At 44.4% G+C, this 23587-nt stretch overlaps 1 protein-coding gene across 2 annotated transcripts in view; it reads left to right on the top strand.

The window, feature by feature from the left end:
- LOC140952531 (hepatocyte nuclear factor 6-like) overlaps positions 1 to 23587 on the top strand; it is a 53245-nt gene that overhangs the window by 22853 nt on the left and 6805 nt on the right. For both annotated transcript variants that reach the window (XM_073401956.1, XM_073401955.1), the window contains exons 2-3: positions 18916 to 19140; positions 20628 to 20733. In XM_073401956.1, coding sequence (XP_073258057.1) covers positions 19108 to 19140; positions 20628 to 20733 — 139 coding nt within the window. In that variant the 5' untranslated portion in view covers positions 18916 to 19107. The remainder of the gene's footprint in view (positions 1 to 18915; positions 19141 to 20627; positions 20734 to 23587) is intronic.

Here is a 23587-nt window from a genome sequence, read left to right as displayed (position 1 = left end):
TGACAAGGGATGACTAGGGATGACTGGAATGACTAGGATGACTAGGAATAACTTGGATGGATTGGATGACTAGGTATGACCAAGGATGACTTGCGATGACTAGGGATGACTGGGATGAATAGAGATGACTGGAATGACTGGGGATGACTGGGGATGACTGGGATTACTAAGAGCTACTAGGGATGACTGGGATGACTAGGGATGACTGGGGATGAACTGGAATGACTAGGGGTGACTAGGATGACTGTGATGATTAGGAATGACTAGGATGACTAAGGATGACTACTCACTAGGGATGACTGGAATGACTGGGATGACTAGGAATGACTAGTGATATCTGGGATTACAAGGGATGACTAGGGATTACTAGGGATGACTAGGATTACTAAGAACGACTAGGGATGACTAGGGATGACTGGGATGACTATAGATGACTGGGGATGAATAGGGATTACTGGGATGAGTATGGATGACTACTAGGGATGACTGGGGTGACTTGGGATGAGTAGGATGACTGGGATGACAAGAGATGACTACTGATGACTAGGGCTGACTAGGGATGACGGGATGATTAGAGATGACTAGAATGACTAGGGATGATTAAGGATGACTAGGATGACAAGGTATGACTAGGGATAACTAGCAATGACTAGGAATGACCAGGATGACTAGGGATGACTGGAGATGACTAGGACGATGCTGATGACTAGGGATAACTAGAGATAACTAGGATGACAAGGGGTCACCAGGATGGCTAAGGATGACTGGGATGACTAGCAATGACTAAGGATGACAAGAATGACTAGGGATGACTGGGGATGACGAGGATGACTGGGATGACTTGGGATGAATGGAATGACTGGGATGACAAGGGATGACTAGGGATTACTAGGGATGACTGAAATGATTGGGATGACTGGGATGACTAGGATGACTACGGATGACTACGGATGACTAGGATGACTGGGATGACTGGGATGACAAGTGATGACAGGGATGACTAGGGATTACTAGGGATGACTGAAATGACTCGGATGACTGGGATGACTAGGGATGACTAGGATGACTAAGGATGACTACTCACTAGGGATGACTAGGATGACTGGGAAGATTAAGAAAGACTACGGATGACTGGAATGACTAGGGATGACTAGGATGACTGCGATTAGCAGGGATGACTAGGGATGACTGGAATGACTCGGGATAACCAGTGATGACTGGGATTACTAGGAATGTCTGGAATTACTAGGGATGACTAGGATGACTAGGAATAACTGGGATGACTGGGGTGACTAAGGATGACTGGGATGGCTAGGCATGACTTGGATGACTAGGGATGAAGAGGGATGACTGAAATGACTCGGATGACTAGGATGACTAGGGATGACTATGGATGACTAGGGATGACTAGGATGACTGGGATGACTGGGATGACTAGGGACGACTAGGAAAGACTACGGATGACTGGATTGACTAGGGTTGACTGGGATGACTGTGATGACTAGGAATGACAGGGATGACTAGGGATGACTAGGGATGACTAAAATGACTCGGATGACTGGGATGACTAGGGATGACTATGGATGACTAGGGATGACTAGGATGACTGGGATGACAGGGATGACTAGGGATGACTTAAATGACTGGGATGACTAGGGATGACTAGGATGACTAAGGATGACTACTCACTCTAGTGACTACTTACTAGATTAGTTGGCATGACTGTGATTACAAGGGGTTACTGGGATGACTAAAGATGACTGGATGGACTCGGGATGACCAGGGTTGACTGGAATTACTAGGGATGACAAGGATGACTAGGAATAACTGGGATGACTGGGGTGACTAAGGATGACTGGGATGGTTAGGGATGACTTGGATGACTAGGGATGACTTGGGATAACTAAAAAAGACTAGGGATGCCTAGGATGACTAGGGATGACTAGGATGACTAGGGATGACTGGAATTACTAGGGATGACTGGGATGACTAGAAAAGACTAGGGATGACTGGAATGACTAGGGATGACTAGGATGACTAGGGATAACTGGGATTACAAGGGATGACTAGGGATTACTAGGGATCACTGGAATTACTAGGGATGACTAGGATGACTGGTATGAGAGGGATGACTAGGGATGACTTGAATGACTGGGATGACTAGGGATGACTAGGATGACTAAGGATGACTACTCACTCTAGTGACTACTCACTAGATTAGTAGGGATGACTGTGATTACAAGGGGTTATTGGGATGACAAGGGATGACTAGGAAAGACTACGGATGACTGGATTGACTAGGGTTGACTGGGATGACTGTGATGACTAGGAATGACGGGGATGACTAGGGATGACTGAAATGACTCGGATGACTGGGATGACTAGGGATGACTATGGATGACGAGGGATGACTGGGATGACAGGGATGAGTAGGGATAACTGGAATGACTAGGGATGACCAGGGATGACTTGGATAACTGGGATGACTAGGAATGACTAGAGACGACTAGGATGACTAGGGATGACTGGGGATGACTAGGGATGACTAGGATAACTGGGATAGCTAGGGATGACTAGGATGACTAGGAATAACTGGGATGACTAGGATGACTAGGGATGACTACGATGACAAGGGATGTCTACTGATGACTTGGATGACTAGGAATAACTAGGGATGACTTGGGATGACTAGGGATGACTAGGGATGCCTAGTATGACTAGGGATGACTAGGATGACTAAGGACGACTAGGGATGACTGGAATGACTAGGGATGACAAGGATGACTGGGATGACTAGAAAAGACTAGGGATGTCTGGAATGACTAGGGATGACTAGGAATGACTTGGGGTGACTAGGGATGACTAGGGATGACTGGGGATGACTCGGAATGACTAGGGATGACTAGGATAACTAGGGATGACTGGGATGACTAGGGATGTCTACTGATGACTTGGATGACTAGGGATGACAAGGGATTACCAGGGGTGCCTAGGATGACTAGGGATGACTAGGATGACTAAGGATGACAAGGGATGACTAGGGATGACCAGGATGACTAAAGATGACTAGGATAATGCTGATGACTAGAGATAACTAGAGATAACTAGGATGATAAGGGATGACTGGGATGGCTAAGGATGACTGGGATGACTAGGGATGACTAGGATGACTGGGATGACTAGGGATGACGGGATGACTGAGGATGACTAGGATGACTAGGGAAGACTCGGATAACTGGGATGACTAGGAATGACTAGGGATGACTAGGATGACTCGGGATGATTGGGATGACTAGGGAAGGCTAGGAATGACTAGGATGACTAGGGATGACAAGGGATGACAAGGATAACTGGGATAACTAGGAATGACTTGGGATGACTAGGGATGACTGGGGATGACTAGGGATGACTGAAATTACCCGGATAACTCGGATGACTAGGGATGACTAGGGATGACTAGGATGACTAGGGATAACTGGAATGACTAGGGATGACTGGGATGACAAGGGATGTCTACTGATGACTTGGATGACTAGCAATGACTAGGGATGACTTGGGATGACTAGGGATGCCTAGGATGACTAGGGATGACTAGGATAACTAAGGATGACTAGGGAAGACTGGAATGACTAGGGATGACTAGGATGACTAGGATGACTAGAAAAGACTAGGGATGACTAGGATGACTGGGATGACTATGAATGACTAGGGATAACTGGGATTACAAGGGATGACTAGGGATTACTAGGGATCACTGGAATTACTAGCCATGAGTAGGGATTACGGGAATGACTGGGATGACTAGGGATGACTAGGATGACTAGGGATGACTGCGGATAAATAGGAATGACTGGAATGACTAGGGATGACTAGGGATGACTAGGGATGACTGGGATGACTAGGGAGGACTAGGATGACTGGGATGACTAGGGATGACTGGGGATGACTAGGAATGAGCAGGGATGACTGGGATGACTTGGGATGACTAGGGAAGACTAGGGATGACTCGGATGACTAGGGATTAATGTGATGACTAGCCATGACTAGGGATGACTGGGATGAAAAGCGATGACTAGGGATGTTTAAGGATTACTAGGGATGACTAGGGATGACTGCCATGAGTGGGATGACTGGGATGACTAGGGATGACTGGGACGACTAAGGATGACTAGGGATGACAAGGGATGACTAGGGATGACTGGAATGACTAGGATGACTAGGAATAACTTGGATGGATTGGATGACTAGGTATGACCAAGGATGACTTGCGATGACTAGGGATGACTGGGATGAATAGAGATGACTGGAATGACTGGGGATGACTGGGGATGACTGGGATTACTAAGAACTACTAGGGATGACTGGGATGACTAGGGATGACTGGGGATGAACTGGAATGACTAGGGGTGACTAGGATGACTGTGATGATTAGGAATGACTGGGATGACTAAGGATGACTAGGATGACTAAGGATGACTACTCACTAGGGATGACTGGAATGACCGGGATGACTAGGAATGACTAGTGATAACTGGGATTACAAGGGATGACTAGGGATTACTAGGGATGACTGGGATTACTAAGAACGACTAGGGATGACTAATTATGACTGGGATGACTATGGATGACTGGGGGTGAATAGGGATGACTGGGATGAGTATGGATGACTACTAGGGATGACAGGGGTGACTTGGGATGAGTAGGATGACTGGGATGACAAGAGATGACTACTGATGACTAGGGCTGACTAGGGATGACGGGATGATTAGAGATGACTAGAATGACTAGGGATGATTAGGGATGACAAGGTATGACTAGGGATAACTAGCAATGACTAGGAATGACCAGGATGACTAGGGATGACTAGAGATGACTAGGATGATGGTGATGACTAGGGATAACTAGAGATAACTAGGATGACAAGGGATCACCGGGTTGGCTAAGGATTACTGGGATGACTAGCGATGACTAGGGATGACTAGGGATGACTGGGGATGACTGGGGATGACTGGGATGACTAGGGATGAATGGAATGACTGGGATGACAAGGGATGACAGGGATGACTAGGGATTACTAGGGATGACTGAAATGACTCGGATGACTGGGATGACTAGGATGACTATGGATGACTACGGATGACCAGGATGACTGGGATGACAAGTGATGACAGGGATGACTAGGGATTACTAGGGATGACTGAAATGACTCGGATGACTGGGATGACTAGGGATGACAAGGATGACTAAGGATGACTACTCACTAGGGATGACTAGGATGACTGGGAAGATTAACAAAGACTACGGATGACTGGAATGACTAGGGATGACTAGGATGACTGCGATTAGCAGGGATGACTAGGGATGATTGGAATGACTCGGGATGACCAGTGATGACTGGGATTACTAGGAATGTCTGGAATTACTAGGGATGACTAGGATGACTAGGAATAACTGGGATGACTGGGGTGACTAAGGATGACTGGGATGGCTAGGCATGACTTGGATGACCAGGGATGAGTAGGGATGACTGAAATGACTCGGATGACTGGGATGACTAGGGATAACTATGGATGACTAGGGATGACTAGGATGACTGGGATGACTGGGATGACAGGGATGACAGGAATGGCTAGGGATGACTGGAATGACTGGGATGACTAGGGATGACTGGAATGACTAGGGACGACTAGGAAAGACTACCGATGACTGGATTGACTAGGGTTGACTGGGATGACTGTGATGACTAGGAATGACAGGGATGACTAGGGATGACTAGGGATGACTAAAATGACTCGGATGACTGGGATGACTAGGGATGACTATGGATGACTAGGGATGACTAGGATGACGTGGATGACAGGGATGACTAGGGATGACTTGAATGACTGTGATGACTGGGATGACTAGGGATGACTAGGATGACTAAGGATGACTACTCACTCTAGTGACTACTCACTAGATTAGTAGGGATGACTGTGATTACAAGGGGTTCCTGGGATGACTAAAGATGACTGGATGGACTCGGGATGACCAGGGTTGACTGGAATTACTAGGGATGACAAGGATGACTAGGAATAACTGGGATGACTGGGGTGACTAAGGATGACTGGGATGATTAGGGATGACTTGGATGACTAGGAATGACTAGGGATGACTTGGGATAACTAGAAATGACTAGGGATGCCTTGGATGACTAGGGATGACTAGGATGACTAGGGATGACTTGAATTACTAGGGATGACTAGAAAAGACTAGGGATGACTGGAATGACTAGGGATGACTAGGAATGACTAGGGATAACTGGGATTACAAGGGATGACTAGGGATTACTAGGGATCACTGGAATTACTTGGGATGACTAGGATGACTGGGATGACAGGGATGACTAGGGATGACTTGAATGACTGGGATGACTAGGGATGACTAGGATGACTAAGGATGACTACTTACTCTAGTGACTACTCACTAGATTAGTAGGGATGACTGTGATTACAAGGTGTTATTGGGATGACTCGGGATGACTAGGAAAGACTACGGATGACTGGATTGACTAGGGTTGACTGGGATGACTGTGATAACTAGGGATGACTGAAATGACTCGGATGACTGGGATGACTAGGGATGACTATGGATGACTAGGGATGACTAGGATGACTGGGATGACTGGGATGACAGGGATGAGTAGGGATGACTTGAATGACTGGGATGACTAGGGATGACTAGGATGACTAAGGATGACTACTCACTCTAGTGACTACTCACTAGATTAGTAGGGATGACTGTGATTACAAGGGGTTACTGGGATGACTAGGGATGACTGGATGAACTCGGGATGACCAGGGATGACTGGAATTACTAGGGATGACAAGGATGACTAGGAATAACTGGGATGACTGGGGTGACTAAGGATGACTGGGATGGTTAGGGATGACTTGGATGACTAGGAATGACTAGGGATGACTTGGGATAACTAGGAATGACTAGGGATGCCTAGGATGACTAGGGATGACTAGGGATGACTAGAATTACTAGGGATGACTAGGATGACTAGAAAAGACTAGGGATGACTGGAATGACTAGGGATGACTAGGATGACTATGAATGACTAGGGATAACTAGGATTACAAGGGATGACTAGGGATTACTAGGGATCACTGGAATTACAAGGGATGACTAGGGATTACTAGGGATCACTGGAATTACTAGGGATGACTGGGATGACTAGGGATGACTGGGGATTAATAGGGATGACTAGAATGACTAGGGATGACTACAAATGACTAGAGATGACTTGGATGACTAGGGATAACTGGAATGACTAGGGATGACTAGGGATGACTCGGATAACTGGGATGACTAGGAATGACTAGAGATGACTAGGATGACTAGGGATGACTAGGGATGACTGGGGATGACTCGGAATGACTAGGGATGACTAGGATAACTGGGATGACTAGGGATGACTGGGATGACTAGGGATGTCTACTGATGACTTGGATGACTAGGGATGACAAGGGATGACCAGGGATGCCTAGGATGACTAGGGATGACTTGGATGACTAAGGATGACAAGGGATGACTAGGAATGACCAGGATGACTAAAGATGACTAGGATAATGCTGATGACTAGAGATAACTAGGATGATAAGGAATGACCGGGATGGCTAAGGATGACTGGGATGACTAGGGATGACTAGGATGACTGGGATGACTAGGGATGACAGGATGACTGAGGATCACTAGGATGACTAGGGATGACTCGGATAACTGGGATGACTAGGGATGACTAGGATGACTCGGGATGATTGGGATGACTAGGGAAGACTAGGAATGACTAGGATGACTAGGGATGACAAGGGATGACAAGGATAACGGGGATAACTAGGAATGACTAGGAATGACTTGGGATGACTAGGGATGACTGGGGATGACTAGGGATGACTGAAATTACCCGGATAACTCGGATGACTAGGGATGACTAGGATGACTAGGGATAACTGGAATGACTAGGGATGACTAGGGATGACTCGGATTACTGGGATGACTAGGAATAACTAGGGATGACTAGGATTACTAGGGATGATTGGGATGACTAGGGAAGACTAGGAATGACTAGGATGACTAGGGATGACCAGGGATGACAAGGATAACTGGGATAACTAGGAATGACTAGGAATGACTTGGGATGACTAGGGATGACTGGTGATGACTGGGGGTGACTAGGCATGACTAGGATAACTGGGATAGCTAGGGATGACTAGGATGAGTAGGATAGCTAGGGATGACTAGGATGACTAGGAATAACTGGCATGACTGCGATGACTAGGGATGACTGGGATGACAAGGGATGTCTACTGATGACTTGGATGACTAGGAATGACTAGGGATGACGTGGGATGACTAGGGATGCCTAGGATGACTAGGGATGACTAGGATAACTAAGGATGACTAGGGATGACTGGAATGACTAGGGATGACTAGGATGACTAGGATGACTAGAAAAGACTAGGGATTACTGGAATGACTAGGGATGACTAGGATGACTGGGAGGACTATGAATGACTAGGGATAACTGGGATTACAAGGGATGACTAGGGATCACTGGAATAACTAGCGATGAGTAGGGATTACTGGAATGACTGGGGATGGCTAGGGATGACTGGGATGACTAGGGATGACTAGGATTACTAGGGATGACTGCGGATAAATAGGAATGACTGGAATGACTAGGGATGACTAGAGATGACTACGGATGACTAGGGATGACTGGGATGACTAGGGAGGACTAGGATGACTGGGATGACTAGGGATGACTGTGGATGTCTAGGAATGACCAGGGATGACTGGGATGACTCGGGATGACTAGGGAAGACTAGGGATGACTCGGATGACTAGGGATTAATGTGATGACTAGCCATGCTTGGGGATGACTGGGATGAAAAGCGATGACTAGGGATGTTTAAGGATTACTAGGGATGACTAGGGATGACTGCCATGAGTGGGATGACTGGGATGACTAGGGATGACTGGGACGACTAAGGATGACTAGGGATGACAAGGGATTACTAGGGATGACTGGAATGACTAGGATGACTAGGAATAACTTGGATGGATTGGATGACTAGGTATGACCAAGGATGACTTGCGATGACTAGGGATGACTGGGATGACTAGAGATGACTGGAATGACTGGGGATGACTGGGGATGACTGGGATTACTAAGAACTACTAGGGATGACTGGGATGACTAGGGATGACTGGGGATGGACTGGAATGACTAGGGGTGACTAGGATGACTGTGATGATTAGGAATGACTGGGATGACTAAGGATGACTAGGATGACTAAGGATGACTACTCACTAGGGATGACTGGAATGACTGGGATGACTAGGAATGACTAGTGATAACTGGGATTACAAGGGATGACTAGGGATTACTAGGGATGACTAGGATTACTAAGAACGACTAGGGATGACTAGGGATGACTGGGATGACTATGGATGACTGGGAATGAAGAGGGATGACTTGGATGGGTATGGATGACTACTAGGGATGACTGGGGTGACTTGGGATGAGTAGGATGACTGGGATGACAAGAGATGACTACTGATGACTAGGGCTGACTAGGGATGACGGGATGATTAGAGATGACTAGAATGACTAGGGATGATTAGGGATGACTAGGATGACAAGGTATGACTAGGGATAACTAGCAATGACTAGGAATGACCAGGATGACTAGGGATGACTAGAGATGACTAGGATGATGGTGATGACTAGGGATAACTAGAGATAACTAGGATGACAAGGGATCACCGGGATGGCTAAGGATTACTGGGATGACTAGCGATGACTAGGGATGACAAGGATGACTGGGGATGACGAGGATGACTGGGATGACTAGGGATGAATGGAATGACTGGGATGACAAGGGATGATAGGGATGACTAGGGATTACTAGGGATGACTGAAATGACTGGGATGACTGGGATGACTGGGATGACTAGGATGACTACGGATGACTACGGATGACTAGGATGACTGGGATGACTGGGATGACAAGTGATGACAGGGATGACTAGGGATTACTAGGGATGACTGAAATGACTCGGATGACTGGGATGACTAGGGATGACTAGGATGACTAAGGATGACTACTCACTAGGGATGACTAGGATGACTGGGAAGATTAACAAAGACTACGGATGACTGGAATGACTAGGGATGACTAGGATGACTGCGATTAGCAGGGATGACTAGGGATGACTGGAATGACTCGGGATGACCAGTGATGACTGGGATTACTAGGAATGTCTGGAATTACTAGGGATGACTAGGATGACTAGGAATAACTGGGATGACTGGGGTGACTAAGGATGACTGGGATGGCTAGGCATGACTTGGATGACTAGGGATGAGTAGGGATGACTGAAATGACTCGGATGACTGGGATGACTAGGGATGACTAGGATGACTGGGATGACTGGGATGACTGGAATGACTAGGGACGACTAGGAAACACTACGGATGACTGGATTGACTAGGGTTGACTGGGATGACTGTGATGACTAGGAATGACAGGGATGACTAGGGATGACTATGGATGACTAGGGATGACTAGGATGACTGGGATGACTGGGATGACAGGGATGAGTAGGGATGACTTGAATGACTGGGATGACTGGAATGACTAGGGATGACTAGGATGACTAGGAATGACTAGGGATAACTGGGATTACAAGGGATGACTAGGGATGACTAGGGATCACTGGAATTACTAGGGATGACTAGGGATTACTGGAATGACTAGGCATGACTAGGGATAACTGGGATGACTAGGGATGACTGGGGATTAATAGGGATGACTAGAATGACTAGGGATGACTAGGGATGACTACAGATGACTAGGGATGACTAGGGATGACTAGGCTGACTGGGATGACTAGGGATGACTGGGGATGACTAGGGATGAGCAGGGATGACGGGGATGACTTGGGATGATTAGGGATGACTAGGATGACAAGGGATGACTGGGATTACAAGGGATGACTGGGATGAGTAGGGATGACTGGAAGGACTCGGGGTGACCAGGGGTAACTGGAATTACTAGGGATGACAAGGATGACTAGGAGTAACTGGGATGACTGGGGTGACTAAGGATGACTGGGATAGCTAGGGATGACTTGGATGACTAAGAATGACTAGGGATGACTGGAATTACTAGGGATGACTAGGATGACTGGTATGACTAGAAAAGACTGGGGGTGACTGGGATGACCAGGGATGAGTAGGATTGACTAGGGATAACTGGGATTACAAGGGATGACTAGGGATTTGTAGGGATCACTGGAATTACTAGGGATGACTAGGGATTACTGGAATGACTAGGCATGACTTGGGATAACTGGGATGACTAGGGATGACTGGGGATTAATAGGGATGACTAGAATGACTAGGGATGACTAGGGATGACTACAGATGACTAGCGTTGACTGATATGACTAGGGATGACTAGGATGACTGGGATGACTACGGATGACTGGGGATGACTAGGGATGACCAGGGATGACGTGGTGACTTGGGATGACTAGGGATGATTAGGGATGACTAGGATGCCAAGGGATGACTAGGAATAAATAGGAATGACCGGGATGACTAGGAATGACTAGGGATGGCTAGGATGATGCTGATGACTAGGGATAACTAGAGATAACTAGTATGACAAAGGATGATCAGGATGGCTAAGGATGACTGGGATGACTAGCAATGATTAGGGATGACTAGGATAGGTAGGGATGACTGGGATGACCAGGGATGACAAGGATAACTGGAATAACTAGGGATGACTAGGATGACAAGGAATAACTGGGATGACTGGGATGACTAAGGATGACTAAGGATGACTGGGATGACTAGGGATGACTGGGATAAGTAGGGATGACTAGGGATGACTGGGGATGACTAGGGAAGACTGGGGATGACTAGGTATGACTGGGGATGACAAGGGTTGACTAGGATAACTGGGATAACTAGGGATGACTAGGATGACTAGGAATAACTGGAATGACTGGGATGACCAGGGATGTCTACTGATGACTTGGATGACTAGGAATGACTAGGGATGACTTGGGATGACTAGGGATGCCTAGGATGACTAGGGATGACTGGATGACTAATAATGACTAGGGATGACTGGAATGACTAGGGGTGACTAGGATGACTGGGATGACTAGAAAAGACTAGGGATTACTGGAATGACTAGAGATGACTAGGATGACTAGGAATGACTAGGGATAACTGGGATTACAAGGGATGACTAGGGATTACTAGGGATGACTGGAATTACTAGGGATGACTAGGGGTTATTGGAATGACTGGGGATGACTAGGGATGACTGGAATGACCTAGGGATTACTGGGATGACTGGGGATGAATAGGGATGACTGGAATGACTAGGGATGACTACGGATGACTACGGATGACTAGGGATGACTTTGATGACTAGGTATGACTAGGATAACTGGGATAACTAGGGACTACTAGGATGACTAGGAATAACTGGGATGACTAGGGACGACTAGGGATGTCTACTGATGACTTGGATGACTGGGAATGACTAGGGATGCCTAGGACGACTAGGGATGACTAGGATGACTAAGGCTTACTAGGGATGACTGGAATGACTAGGATGACTGGGATGACTAGAAAAGACTAGGGATGACTGGAATGACTAGGGATGACTAGGATGACTGGGAGGACTAGGAATGAGTAGTGATAACTGGGATTACAAGGGATGACTAGGGATTACTAGGGATGACTAGGGATTACTGGAATGACTGGGGAAGACCAGGGATGACTGAGATGGCTAGGGTTGACTAGGGATGACTAGGGATGACTACGGATGACTGGGATGACTAGGGATGACTGCGATGACTAGGGATGACTGGGGATGACTAGGAATGACCAGGGATGACTTGGATGACTTTTGATGACTAGGGATGACTAGGGATAACTCGGATGACTAGGGATTAATGGGATGACTAGGTATGACTGGGATGAAAAGCGATGACTAGGGATGTTTAAGGATTACAAGGGATGACTAGGGATGACTGCGATGACTGGGATGACTAGGAATGACTGCGATGACTAGGGATGACAAGGGATGACTGGAATGACTAGGATGACTAGGAATAAATTGGATGGATTGGATGACTAGGTATGACCAAGGATGACTTGGGATGAGTAGGGATGACTGGGATGAATAGAGATGACTGGAATGACTTTGGATGACTAGGGATTACTGGGATTACTAAGAACGTCTAGGGATGACTAGGGATGACTGGGATGAATAGGGATGACTGGAGATGACTACGGATGACTAGTTATGACTGGGTTGCCTTGGGATGACTAGGATGACTGGGATGAATAGGGCTGACTAGGGATTACGGGATGATTAAAGATGACTAGAATGACTAGGGATGATTAGGGATGACTAGGATGACAAGGGATGACTAGGAATAACGAGCAATGACTAGGAATGGCCAGGATGACTAGGGATGACTAGAGATGACTAGGATGATGCTGATGACTAGGGATAACTAGTGATAACTAGGATGACAAGGGATGACCGGGATGGCTTAGGATTACTGGGATGACTAGCGATGACTATGGATGAGTAGGATGACTAAGGATGTCTGGGATGACTGGGGATGACTAGGATGACTGGGATGACTAGGGATGAATGGAATGACTGGGATGACAAGGGATGACAGGGATGACTAGGGATGACTAGGGATGACTGAAATGACTCAGATGACTGGGATGACTAGGGATGACTACGGATGACTACGGATGATTGGGATGACAAGGGATGACAGGGATGACTAGGGATGACTTGAATGACTCGGATGACTGGGATGACTAGGGATGACTAGGATGACTAAGGATGACTACTCACTAGGGATGACTGGAATGACTAGGGATGACTAGGATGACTCGGATGACTAAGAAAGACTACGGATGACTGGAATGACTAGGGATGAATAGGATGACTGCGATTAGTAGGGATGACTGGGATTACAATGGATGACTAGGGATGACTGGAATGACTCGGGATGACCAGGGATTACTGTAATTACTAGGAATGACTAGGGATGACTGGGATTACTAGGGATGACTGGAATTACTAGGGATGACTAGGATGACTGCGACTAGTAGGGATGACTGGGATTGCAAGGGATTACTGGGATGACTAGGGATGACTGGAAGGACCCGGGATGACCAGGGATGACTGGGATTACTAGGAATGACTAGGGATGACTGGGATTACTAGGGATGACTGGGATTACTAGGAATGACTAGGGATGACTGGGATTACTAGGGATGACTGGAATTACTAGGGATGACTAGGATGACTAGGAATAACTGGGATGACTGGGGTGTCTAAGGATGACTGGGATGGCTAGGGATGACTTGGAAGACTAGGGATAACTTGGAATTAGTAGGGATGACTTGGGATGCCTGGGATGAATAGAGATGACTGGGATGACTAGGGATGACTGGAATGACTAGGGATGACTACGGATGACTAGGATGACTGGGATGACAAGGGATGACAGGGATGACTAGGGATTACTAGGAATGACAGGGATGACTAGGGATGACTGAAATGACTCGGATGACTGGGATGACTAGGATGACTACGGATGACTACGGATGACTGGGATGACTGGGATGACAAGGGATGACAGGGATGACTAGGGATGACTGGAATGAGTGGGATGACTGGGATGACTAGGGATGACTCGGATGAATTAGGATGACTACTCACTAGGGATGACTGGAATGACTAGCGATGACTAGGATGACTGGGATGACTATGAAAGACTACGGATGATTGGAATTACTAGGGATGACTAGGATGACTTCGATTAGTAGGGATGACTGGTATTGCAAGGGATGACTGGGATGACTAGGGATGACTGGAAGGACCCGGGATGACCAGGGATGACTGGGAATACTAGGAATGACTAGGGATGACTGGGATTACTAGGGATGACTGGAATGACTAGGGATGACTAGGAAAGACTACGGATGACTGGAATGACTAGGGGTGACTAGGATGACTGCGATGACTAGGAATGACTAGGGATGACTGGGATTACAAGGGATGACTAGGGATGAATAGGGATGGTTGGGACGACTAGGGATTACTACGGATGACTCTAGATGACAAGGGATCACTAGGGACGACTGGGATTACTAGGGACGACTGGGATTACTAGGGATGACTAGGGATGACTGGAATGGCTAGGGATGACTGGGATGACTACGGATAACTACGGATAACTAAGATGACTAGGGCTGACTGGGATGACTATGGATGACTAGTGATGACTAGGATGACTGGGATGACTAGGATTACTTGAATAACTAGGAATGACTACGGATAACTAAGATGACTAGGGCTGACTGGGATGACTAAGGATGACTGGGATGACTAGGGATGACTTTAATGACTTGTGATGACTGGGATGACTAAGGATGACTAGGGATGACTGGTATGACTAGGGATGACTAGGATGACAAGTTATGACTAGGGATGAATAGATAGAGAGGTTCTTATTTATTCACTTAAGGGTAGCCCTTGCTATTCAGACGCTTTAAGCACTGCTATTAATTTGGGTCCTGATAAAAAGTAAAATGATAAAACTAATAAAAACTATAGAATTATACTAAAATATTCTTAAAAATTAATACATTAAACTAAAAGTTAATCTTACAATAAGTACGATATACAGTTACAGTAAACATGAATAAAATCTTAAAACATTAAAAATTGAGCCTATTGAAAATTACAGAACTATGGTAATAAAAAGAGTTTTTAGCTAGGTCAGTTCTAAATCGTAGCAGGTGTGACATGTTCAGTTTTGTCGTAATTCGATTGTGGACAGAACTGTTATAAGTAAAATAGTTTTTAAAAAATTGAGGGCATTGTCCTTTAATGCATCTTTTGACGAGTTCATTAACATGGCTCTCTCCTCTATTTACGAGAGATGGCCGCTTACGATAATCCAAAGCTGTCACTTTCGCCCGTTTTTGAAACAATTTTAGCGGGACGTCTTTGAAGCCTCTCTAGTGACGAACTGTTGCCAACTCTGCAGATTTTCCACACGGTGTCACAATAATCCATGATGCGACGAATATAAGCTGTGTAAATGGAATTAGTACAGTCTGATGTAAGATTCTCCCCAATGCGTTCTAGCATCCTCAGTCGTTTACCATATCAGGATAATACATACTTCACGTGAGAATTCCAAGTAATATGTTTGTCAAATATAACTCCTAAATACTTGAATTCAAAAACACGCTTAATAGGTCGGCCCTTAAACGTTATACCAAAATCTGCGTCAGAAAGCCTAGCGTGAGTTCCGAACAACATAGCTTCAGTCTTAACCGCGTTTAAGAAAAGGCTGTTGTTGTAGAGCCACGATCCAATTAGATCAAGATCTTCATTGAGACTTTTCTCGATTGTAGCAGCGACCTTTCCAAAATAGAATAAGACAGTGTCATCAGCATACATTAGCATACTACACTTGCGGGCAACGGTGGGTAAATCGTTCTAATGGAGCAGAAATAACAGAGGTCCGAGGATCGATCCTTGGGGCACACCGACACAAATAGATTCAGCGTCTGAGAAAGCTCCCTGGAACGCGACAACTTGAGGTCTACCTTTCAGATAGTCAGTAAACCACTCGTATTCTTAATCTACGATAGCCAGGGCATAAAGCGTCTTTAATAGCAGGGAATGGTTCACACTGTCAAAGGCCTTGCGGAAGTCTATAAAAACAGCTCCAGTCATTTGACCTTGATCAACGTTACGTCTTCTTGCATCAGCTAAAGATAATGCCGCAAATTCCGTAGAATGCTGTTTCCTGAAAGCACACTGGTATGGGCTCAAAATGTTATGCTCTCATAAATAATCACATAGTTGCACAAGAAAAACCCTCTCCAGCAGTTTAGAGACTGTCGGTAAAATTGAAATGGGCGTGTAATTATCCATATCCTCACTCTTTCCCTTTTTGAGCTATTGACTTATTTTTCAGCTGAAAAAATAGCTCATATGTCAGTGGTGTGAGCGTATTTATCTTTGTATGTTCGGATGTTTGTTGCAAGAGCCAATAAGGTTGAAGGTACTATGAGTTGATGCTTAGGAACCAATGAGATCTTGGCATCTACTTAAACATGACATTGCTAAAGGTCGAACAAGGGCACTTTTGAGACCGCCATCTTGATTCTTCACAATTTTTTCGTCTTTTTATTACGGCCATAGTTGTTTGGAAACATTGTATTAAATATCTTCATGATTCAAACGCTGTGTACAGTGATGCAGCTGTTTAAGGGGTCATTTTAGTTTGGATGCTACTTCAAGACATTTCTGACCGAATTCGGCTATCGCTAACAGTACTGACGCACGTATTTATGAGTTGTGTTTCACCTGCTTCAAGGTAGAGTATAAAAGATCGTATATTTTCAAAGCTCTTCCAGTGAAGAAATTATAATTGATATTTAGTTATGGACTTTAATTCGAAACTACGCGGTCTAAAAAAATGTGGTTTTACAAGTTTGAAAGGCAGCTTATTTTTTTTGAAAGCTGTAACGAGTATTGTTAATCCTGTAAACAAGCTTTAAAAATATTATTCTCTCGCTTACAAAGTTCAACAGACCTTTTTCGTTCCTGCAAAACAAAAAATAAGGAATAAGTGAACAACATGATACATCGTTCCTGCATACTAAGCATTATAGTTATTGAAATGTATTCTATTTAGTAAAGATGCGTAACTTAAGTAGAAACAGTAGCGTTAGGGAATAGAATTGGAAGAAGCTAGTTGACACAATAATTAGATACTGTTTAAATGAGTGGAGTAACATGATATGAGCAGAAATATATTTCGGCAATTTGATAATTTTCTTGGAAGTTAATAAATGTTAGGCTATCAACCTTGACGTTGCATGAAACATAATTTAATTGCAGATGTTGAAATGAAGCCGAGGTGATTTCTTAAAATCGTTTGAGAAAATTTTGTAGTAAACAATTTGGCTTTGTTTTACGCACGAATTGTAAAAGGGCCAAAGACGAACATCTTCACGTGCAAATTGTGTGCATGAGTTATTTTTATAAGTCTGTTTACTAGATTACTGTGTGATAACTCGAATTCCCTCACGTACGAACAGCGAAAGGGGGAAAAGTCCAACACTTTCACGTGCCAGTTGTGTGACTGTACATCTCATGCAGATTGGCTTTTCACAATAATAATAGTAACTTGAACGTATGAAGACCTATTTCGTTTTGTAACCAATGCCTTAAAAAAGGCTCTTGTCTTTTAAGAAGCAACAGCTTTTAAAACATGAAGAAATAAGTTGTCGGAGTTAAAGACTGTTTCACTGAGTAGAATCGGAAGTGAAAACCTCGTGAATTGTGATGAGGCAACCATCTACCACAATGATAAAAATCCTGGTATTTCTTAACCACTCGAATTCGATGAGTCACATTTTGGCTTAAGAAACTCCGAGGAAACCTTAGAGTTTTCCTTCTAATCAACGTTTGGTGAGTAGATATTTATTTTACTTTAACAATTTGTTTAACTTGCACCAAATGTAACAGGGAAAGACAGAGGAAAGTGACTATATAGCGTAAGGATCAATGCAGCTGAGCGTTTCGTGTTTTCATTTACGTACGGCAATACCCAATTTCGCACAAAAACCGAGTCTACATTTAAGACGAAAAAGGTAGATTCATCACTCTTGGTAAGGTTACACTGAAGCATTAAAGTTACACTGAAGCATTCAAAATAGCTCATGCACGTTTAACGTGCCTATGTTTACACATTTTGTTCTGGGTTTATCCTCCACAGATTGGGTTTCAAAGCTCATGGACTGACAACTTTACATGCTCAAATGGAATGATCAGTCATGTCTGGGTAGCAGCAAGACCTCCACTAAAATAGAGCTTCAAGAAGAGCCACATGTTTTACAATGTACGCCTTTGTCGCATGGTAAACCACATTCCCAACCAAAGTCCATTCATGAAATATCATCCTTAAGATATGGAAGCAACAGAAGATAACTCAGCTATGAAGGTGACATTAATTTGTGTATTTACAGTCAACTCTCTCTTAACGGATACCGCTATAAGATGGACACCTTACTAAAATGGACACCTAGAGTCATCCTATCTGTAAGACGGACGTGTCTCTAAGATAGACACATAGTGCCGGCCCCAAATGTGTTCATCTTAAGGCCGATTTAGAAGGTACAATTTTTGCTTATGACTTTTGTGCGAGACTAGCATATGTTTTTGACCATCCAGAGGGTCCACAATAGGGTTCCCGCCTTAGTTTTTTCTTCGAGTTTCTTGCTTTCATTATACAATGTTTAAGACTAACCTTCTTGCAACAGGGAGCTTTGATGTTTAAGGTTCTTGACGTAGCCATTAGCGACCGTAGCTTTACCTTCTGTTTTGCTTATTTATTTATTTTGTTTATTTATTTGTTTCTTTTCTGAGCACATCAGTACAAAATAGAAGGTTTACTTCGATCTGAGTTCTGGCCATCTTGAAACAGCCAGTTGAGTTGGGGTATATAGATGTTTCGATTTCTTTACTGTTAGATTCCATTAGGCGATGAAGCCAATTGTCTACACTGACTACGGGTCATGGAAAATGTGTATGATCGAACGGCACAACCGAATGCAAACAACCCCCATGTAGAAAGTTTACTTTCCCACCCTTCTTGGACTTGGTTCTCGATTGTTGTTTAAAATCTCTTTATTTTCTTCCATTCTTAAATCCGCACAAACATAGGTATGTGTGACCTGCAATAGTTTGCAAAACAGTCCTTTTTTTCACAATCGGTTTTGAAAGGTGCCAAGTACGGGCGAAGACTGTATAAAATTAACCGCGCATTTTTCGCCTCTTTAACTAGTTTCTTGGCCTCACTCCAGACCTCTTCTTTGAACGTTCGTGCACGCCGTCTTTACCAAGTACCGGAATCAGACAAAAACACGAAAAGGTGATAATGGATAAATTTGGCTGGATTTATTTCCTTGGCGACTAGTACAAAGGCGGTGAACACAAAAGAGTCAAAATGTAGTCACAACAAAACTTAATTCCCATATCCCGCTACCTTTCCCTTACGATTCCCGCATCCCAACCCAATAAAAATGGGAAATCCCGCTCCCGCTTATTACCAAATTCCCGCTTCTCGCTCCTTTTTTTAGGTCGCATCCCCATCCCGAGTATCATCACAAAAAATAGCCAAATCCCGCATTCCGCCAAACCTATTGTGGACCCTCAATCCACAGGCGTACAATTTTCATTTCAACATCCACAATGTGTCGTACGAATGTCGTGGGTTCAATTTACATGACATCATCTGTTGTGAAGTCATGATGCATGCTAGTTGCTCAGGATAGTCGTATAAAGCAAAAATCATACCATCTAAATCGACCTTAAGGTACATTCAACTGTATTAGTAACTGGATTGTCGGTTTTTATTGTTGATGGCTCGTAACAAGTATTGCCAATCCAATATTTCAGGTTTAAAACTCACAGAGTATTTTTTATAAGGTAAAAATCATCATTCCGTGTAAAAAGATGGGAGAACTTGAAGTTTTCCTTGCTAAGCATGGCGGACAAATCTCGGCTGTGGAACCTCTTCAGGTACAAGATTCCTGTAAGTACATTTAATGTTAATGATATTTTAATAATAATTTATTATTATTGAAGGAGGTCTGTCTGGCTTCGAGATTTGAGTGACTGTGGACAAATTTCTGCCATACTATGATCTCTACGCAAATGAAGCTATTAAATTACACTGTAAGCCCTTAAGGTGATTCCCTAGTTTTGCACTGCGCATCTCTTACTGCGCATAACAAGATGGCCACCGTAAAAAAGAGCATGTGAAGTAATATTATTAAAATGAAGTTGACTGAAGAGAAACGCTGTTGGAATTTTTGCTTGCTGTTGTTTCTTGCCGAGGTGAGACTCAATGTGTTGCGAATGTGCATAACGTAAGCAGTGCGCGTGTTGCTGAGTTCGACCTCCTCTCGGAGAACCGCGATAGTGGTTGTTTAACTTGTGCTTACTCACTTTGATTTTCATTTAAACACTTTCTTTATCACATTGTGTCCTAAATGTGATATCTCGATGTAAATTCTGTAAAAACGGACTTTTTAATACTTTCTTCCCCTTTTCACATACATTCTATTTTGAAACTCGCCCCAGTCCTCTCTCAAAAATCGGAGAAAATGCGTTTGGTGCGCACTTTCTGCAGCTCTACCGCAAAAACGAGTACGGTGACCCCCATTTTTTATTTCATGATTTTAATAAGGACAGTGCTTCCTTTCGATGAGAAAAAAATTGGCACAAATCTATGTTCAGTTTTTTGGCAATTTTACTAAATTGTACGGATTGAGCCATCACGGGTCGAAAAGCGCGCGTCCAATTTAATTCTACTTTGGAGCGTGAAGTAAAAACAAGGGCATTAAAGGGCATTTTTCTGGTACGTAAGTGGATAAACAATACATAAAAGTCAAATTCTGTGTGATGTCACATGCATCATCGAAAAAATCTCTCCTTTTTGTCTAGTTTTGCGCTGCCCGCGGTTTTTGTAAAAGGGTCCTAAATAGCCGTATTTGTCAGCATTGTGACGTCAAAACGAGCACGGTGACCCCCACTTTTTATTACTTTTTTATCATCTTCTTGACTTGTTACATCAGTGTACCAAGTTTTAGCTAAAATCTATGTTACGTTCTTTTACTATGGAATCACCTTAAAGCGTTATTACTGACGAAATAATATAAGTTGTAAAATTCTTTGTCACACTTTTAGGCAGTTCTTGGACTGGTCAATTCCTTTTCATTAATTAAGGCCCCATCCAAATGAATCCAGTCATTTTTGAAACTGCATATTTTTTCTCCCCAGATTGGTGGGAATATGAGCTTGAACGTTTCTTAAGAACGAATGTTGCATTGGATTGAGTAAAAATTGGAAATAGTCAAACAATATCTTCCCTCGTACTTTGTGTGTATTTAGTACTTCAGGTGAAACTACTCATTGTTACATTTGTTTGTCTTCTAACAAAAACCTGTACTAGGCATCAAGGGAGGGCGGAAGTTTGGGCCAAAAATTGCATTTTTGGGACAATTTCTCCTTGAAAGTTACAGTTTTGTTAGGTAAATAGTACAGAAGCAGACAAACAGTAAAAAATCTGTTTACATGATAGAAAAATATCATCCTTCCTCTCAATAAAGATTTTATCAGTTTTTCTCGAGGCCCCCCCCCCCCTGACTGCCCCTGTTCATTGTCATTTACAAGGAGGGGGAAACATTTTTTCTCAAGCATTTTTTGTTATGCAAGTCACTAGAGTCACCCAAGTCACTCCCAGCATGCTAGTCACCCAGGTCACTCTAATTAACCAAGTCACCCAAGTCACCTAAGTCACCCCAGTCACCTAGTCACCCAAGTCATCGTAGTCACCCAAGTCACCCAATTCACTCTTGTCGCCCAAGTTACCCAAGTCACCCTTGTCACCCTAGTAATCCTAGTCACCCTTGACACCCAAGTCACCCTAGTCACCCAAGTCACAGTAATCACCCAATTCACCCTACTCACGGTATTCATCCAAGTCACCCAAGTAGTCCTAATCACCCAAGTCACCTCTCGTCAGCCTAGTCACCCAAGTCACTCTAGTCACACCAGTCACTCAAGTCACTCAAGTGACCCTAATCGTCCAAGTCACCCTTGTCACCCTAGTAACCCTAGTCACCCTAGTCACCCTAGTAACCCTAGTCACCCTAGTCACCCAAGTCACTGTAATCACCCAATTCACTCTAGTCATGGTATTCATCCAAGTCACCCAAGTAGTCCTAATCACCCAAGTCAGCCTAGTCAGCCTAGTCACCTTTGACACCCAAGTCACCCTAGTCACCGTAGTCACCCAAGTCACCATAGTCACCCAATTCACCCAAGTCACTGTAGTCATCCAATTCACTCTAGTCATACCAGTCACCCAAGTCATCCAAGTAACCCTAATCACCCAAGTCACCCTAGTCATCCTAGTCACCCAAGTCATCATAGTCACCCAATTCACTCTAGTCATCCAAGTCACCCAAGCAATCCTAATCACCCAAGTCACCCTGGTCAGCATAGTCACCCTAGTCACCTAAGTCACCCTAGTCACCCTAGTCACCCTAGTTATCCAAGTCACAGTAATCACCCAATTCACTCTAGTCACGGTATTCATCCAAGTCACCCAGGTAGTCACCTTTGACACCCAAGTCACCCTAGTCACTGTAGTCATCCAAGTCACCATAGTCACCCAATTCACCCAAGTCACCGTAGTCACCAAATTTACTCTAGTCACGCCAGTCACCCAAGTCATCCAAGTAACCCTAATCACCCAAGTCACCCTAGTCACCCTAGTCATCCTAGTCACCCATGTCACCCTAGTCACCATAGTCACCCTTTTCACCGAAGTCACCCTAGTCACCCAAGGCACCCAAGTCACCCTAGTCACCCTTGTCACC

Source organism: Porites lutea, chromosome 11, assembly GCF_958299795.1.
Source record: "Porites lutea chromosome 11, jaPorLute2.1, whole genome shotgun sequence".
NCBI classification, from domain to species: Eukaryota; Metazoa; Cnidaria; class Anthozoa; order Scleractinia; family Poritidae; genus Porites; species Porites lutea.
The sequence above is the reverse complement of the archived record's forward strand: the minus strand, read 5'-3'. Positions and strand labels throughout refer to the sequence as shown.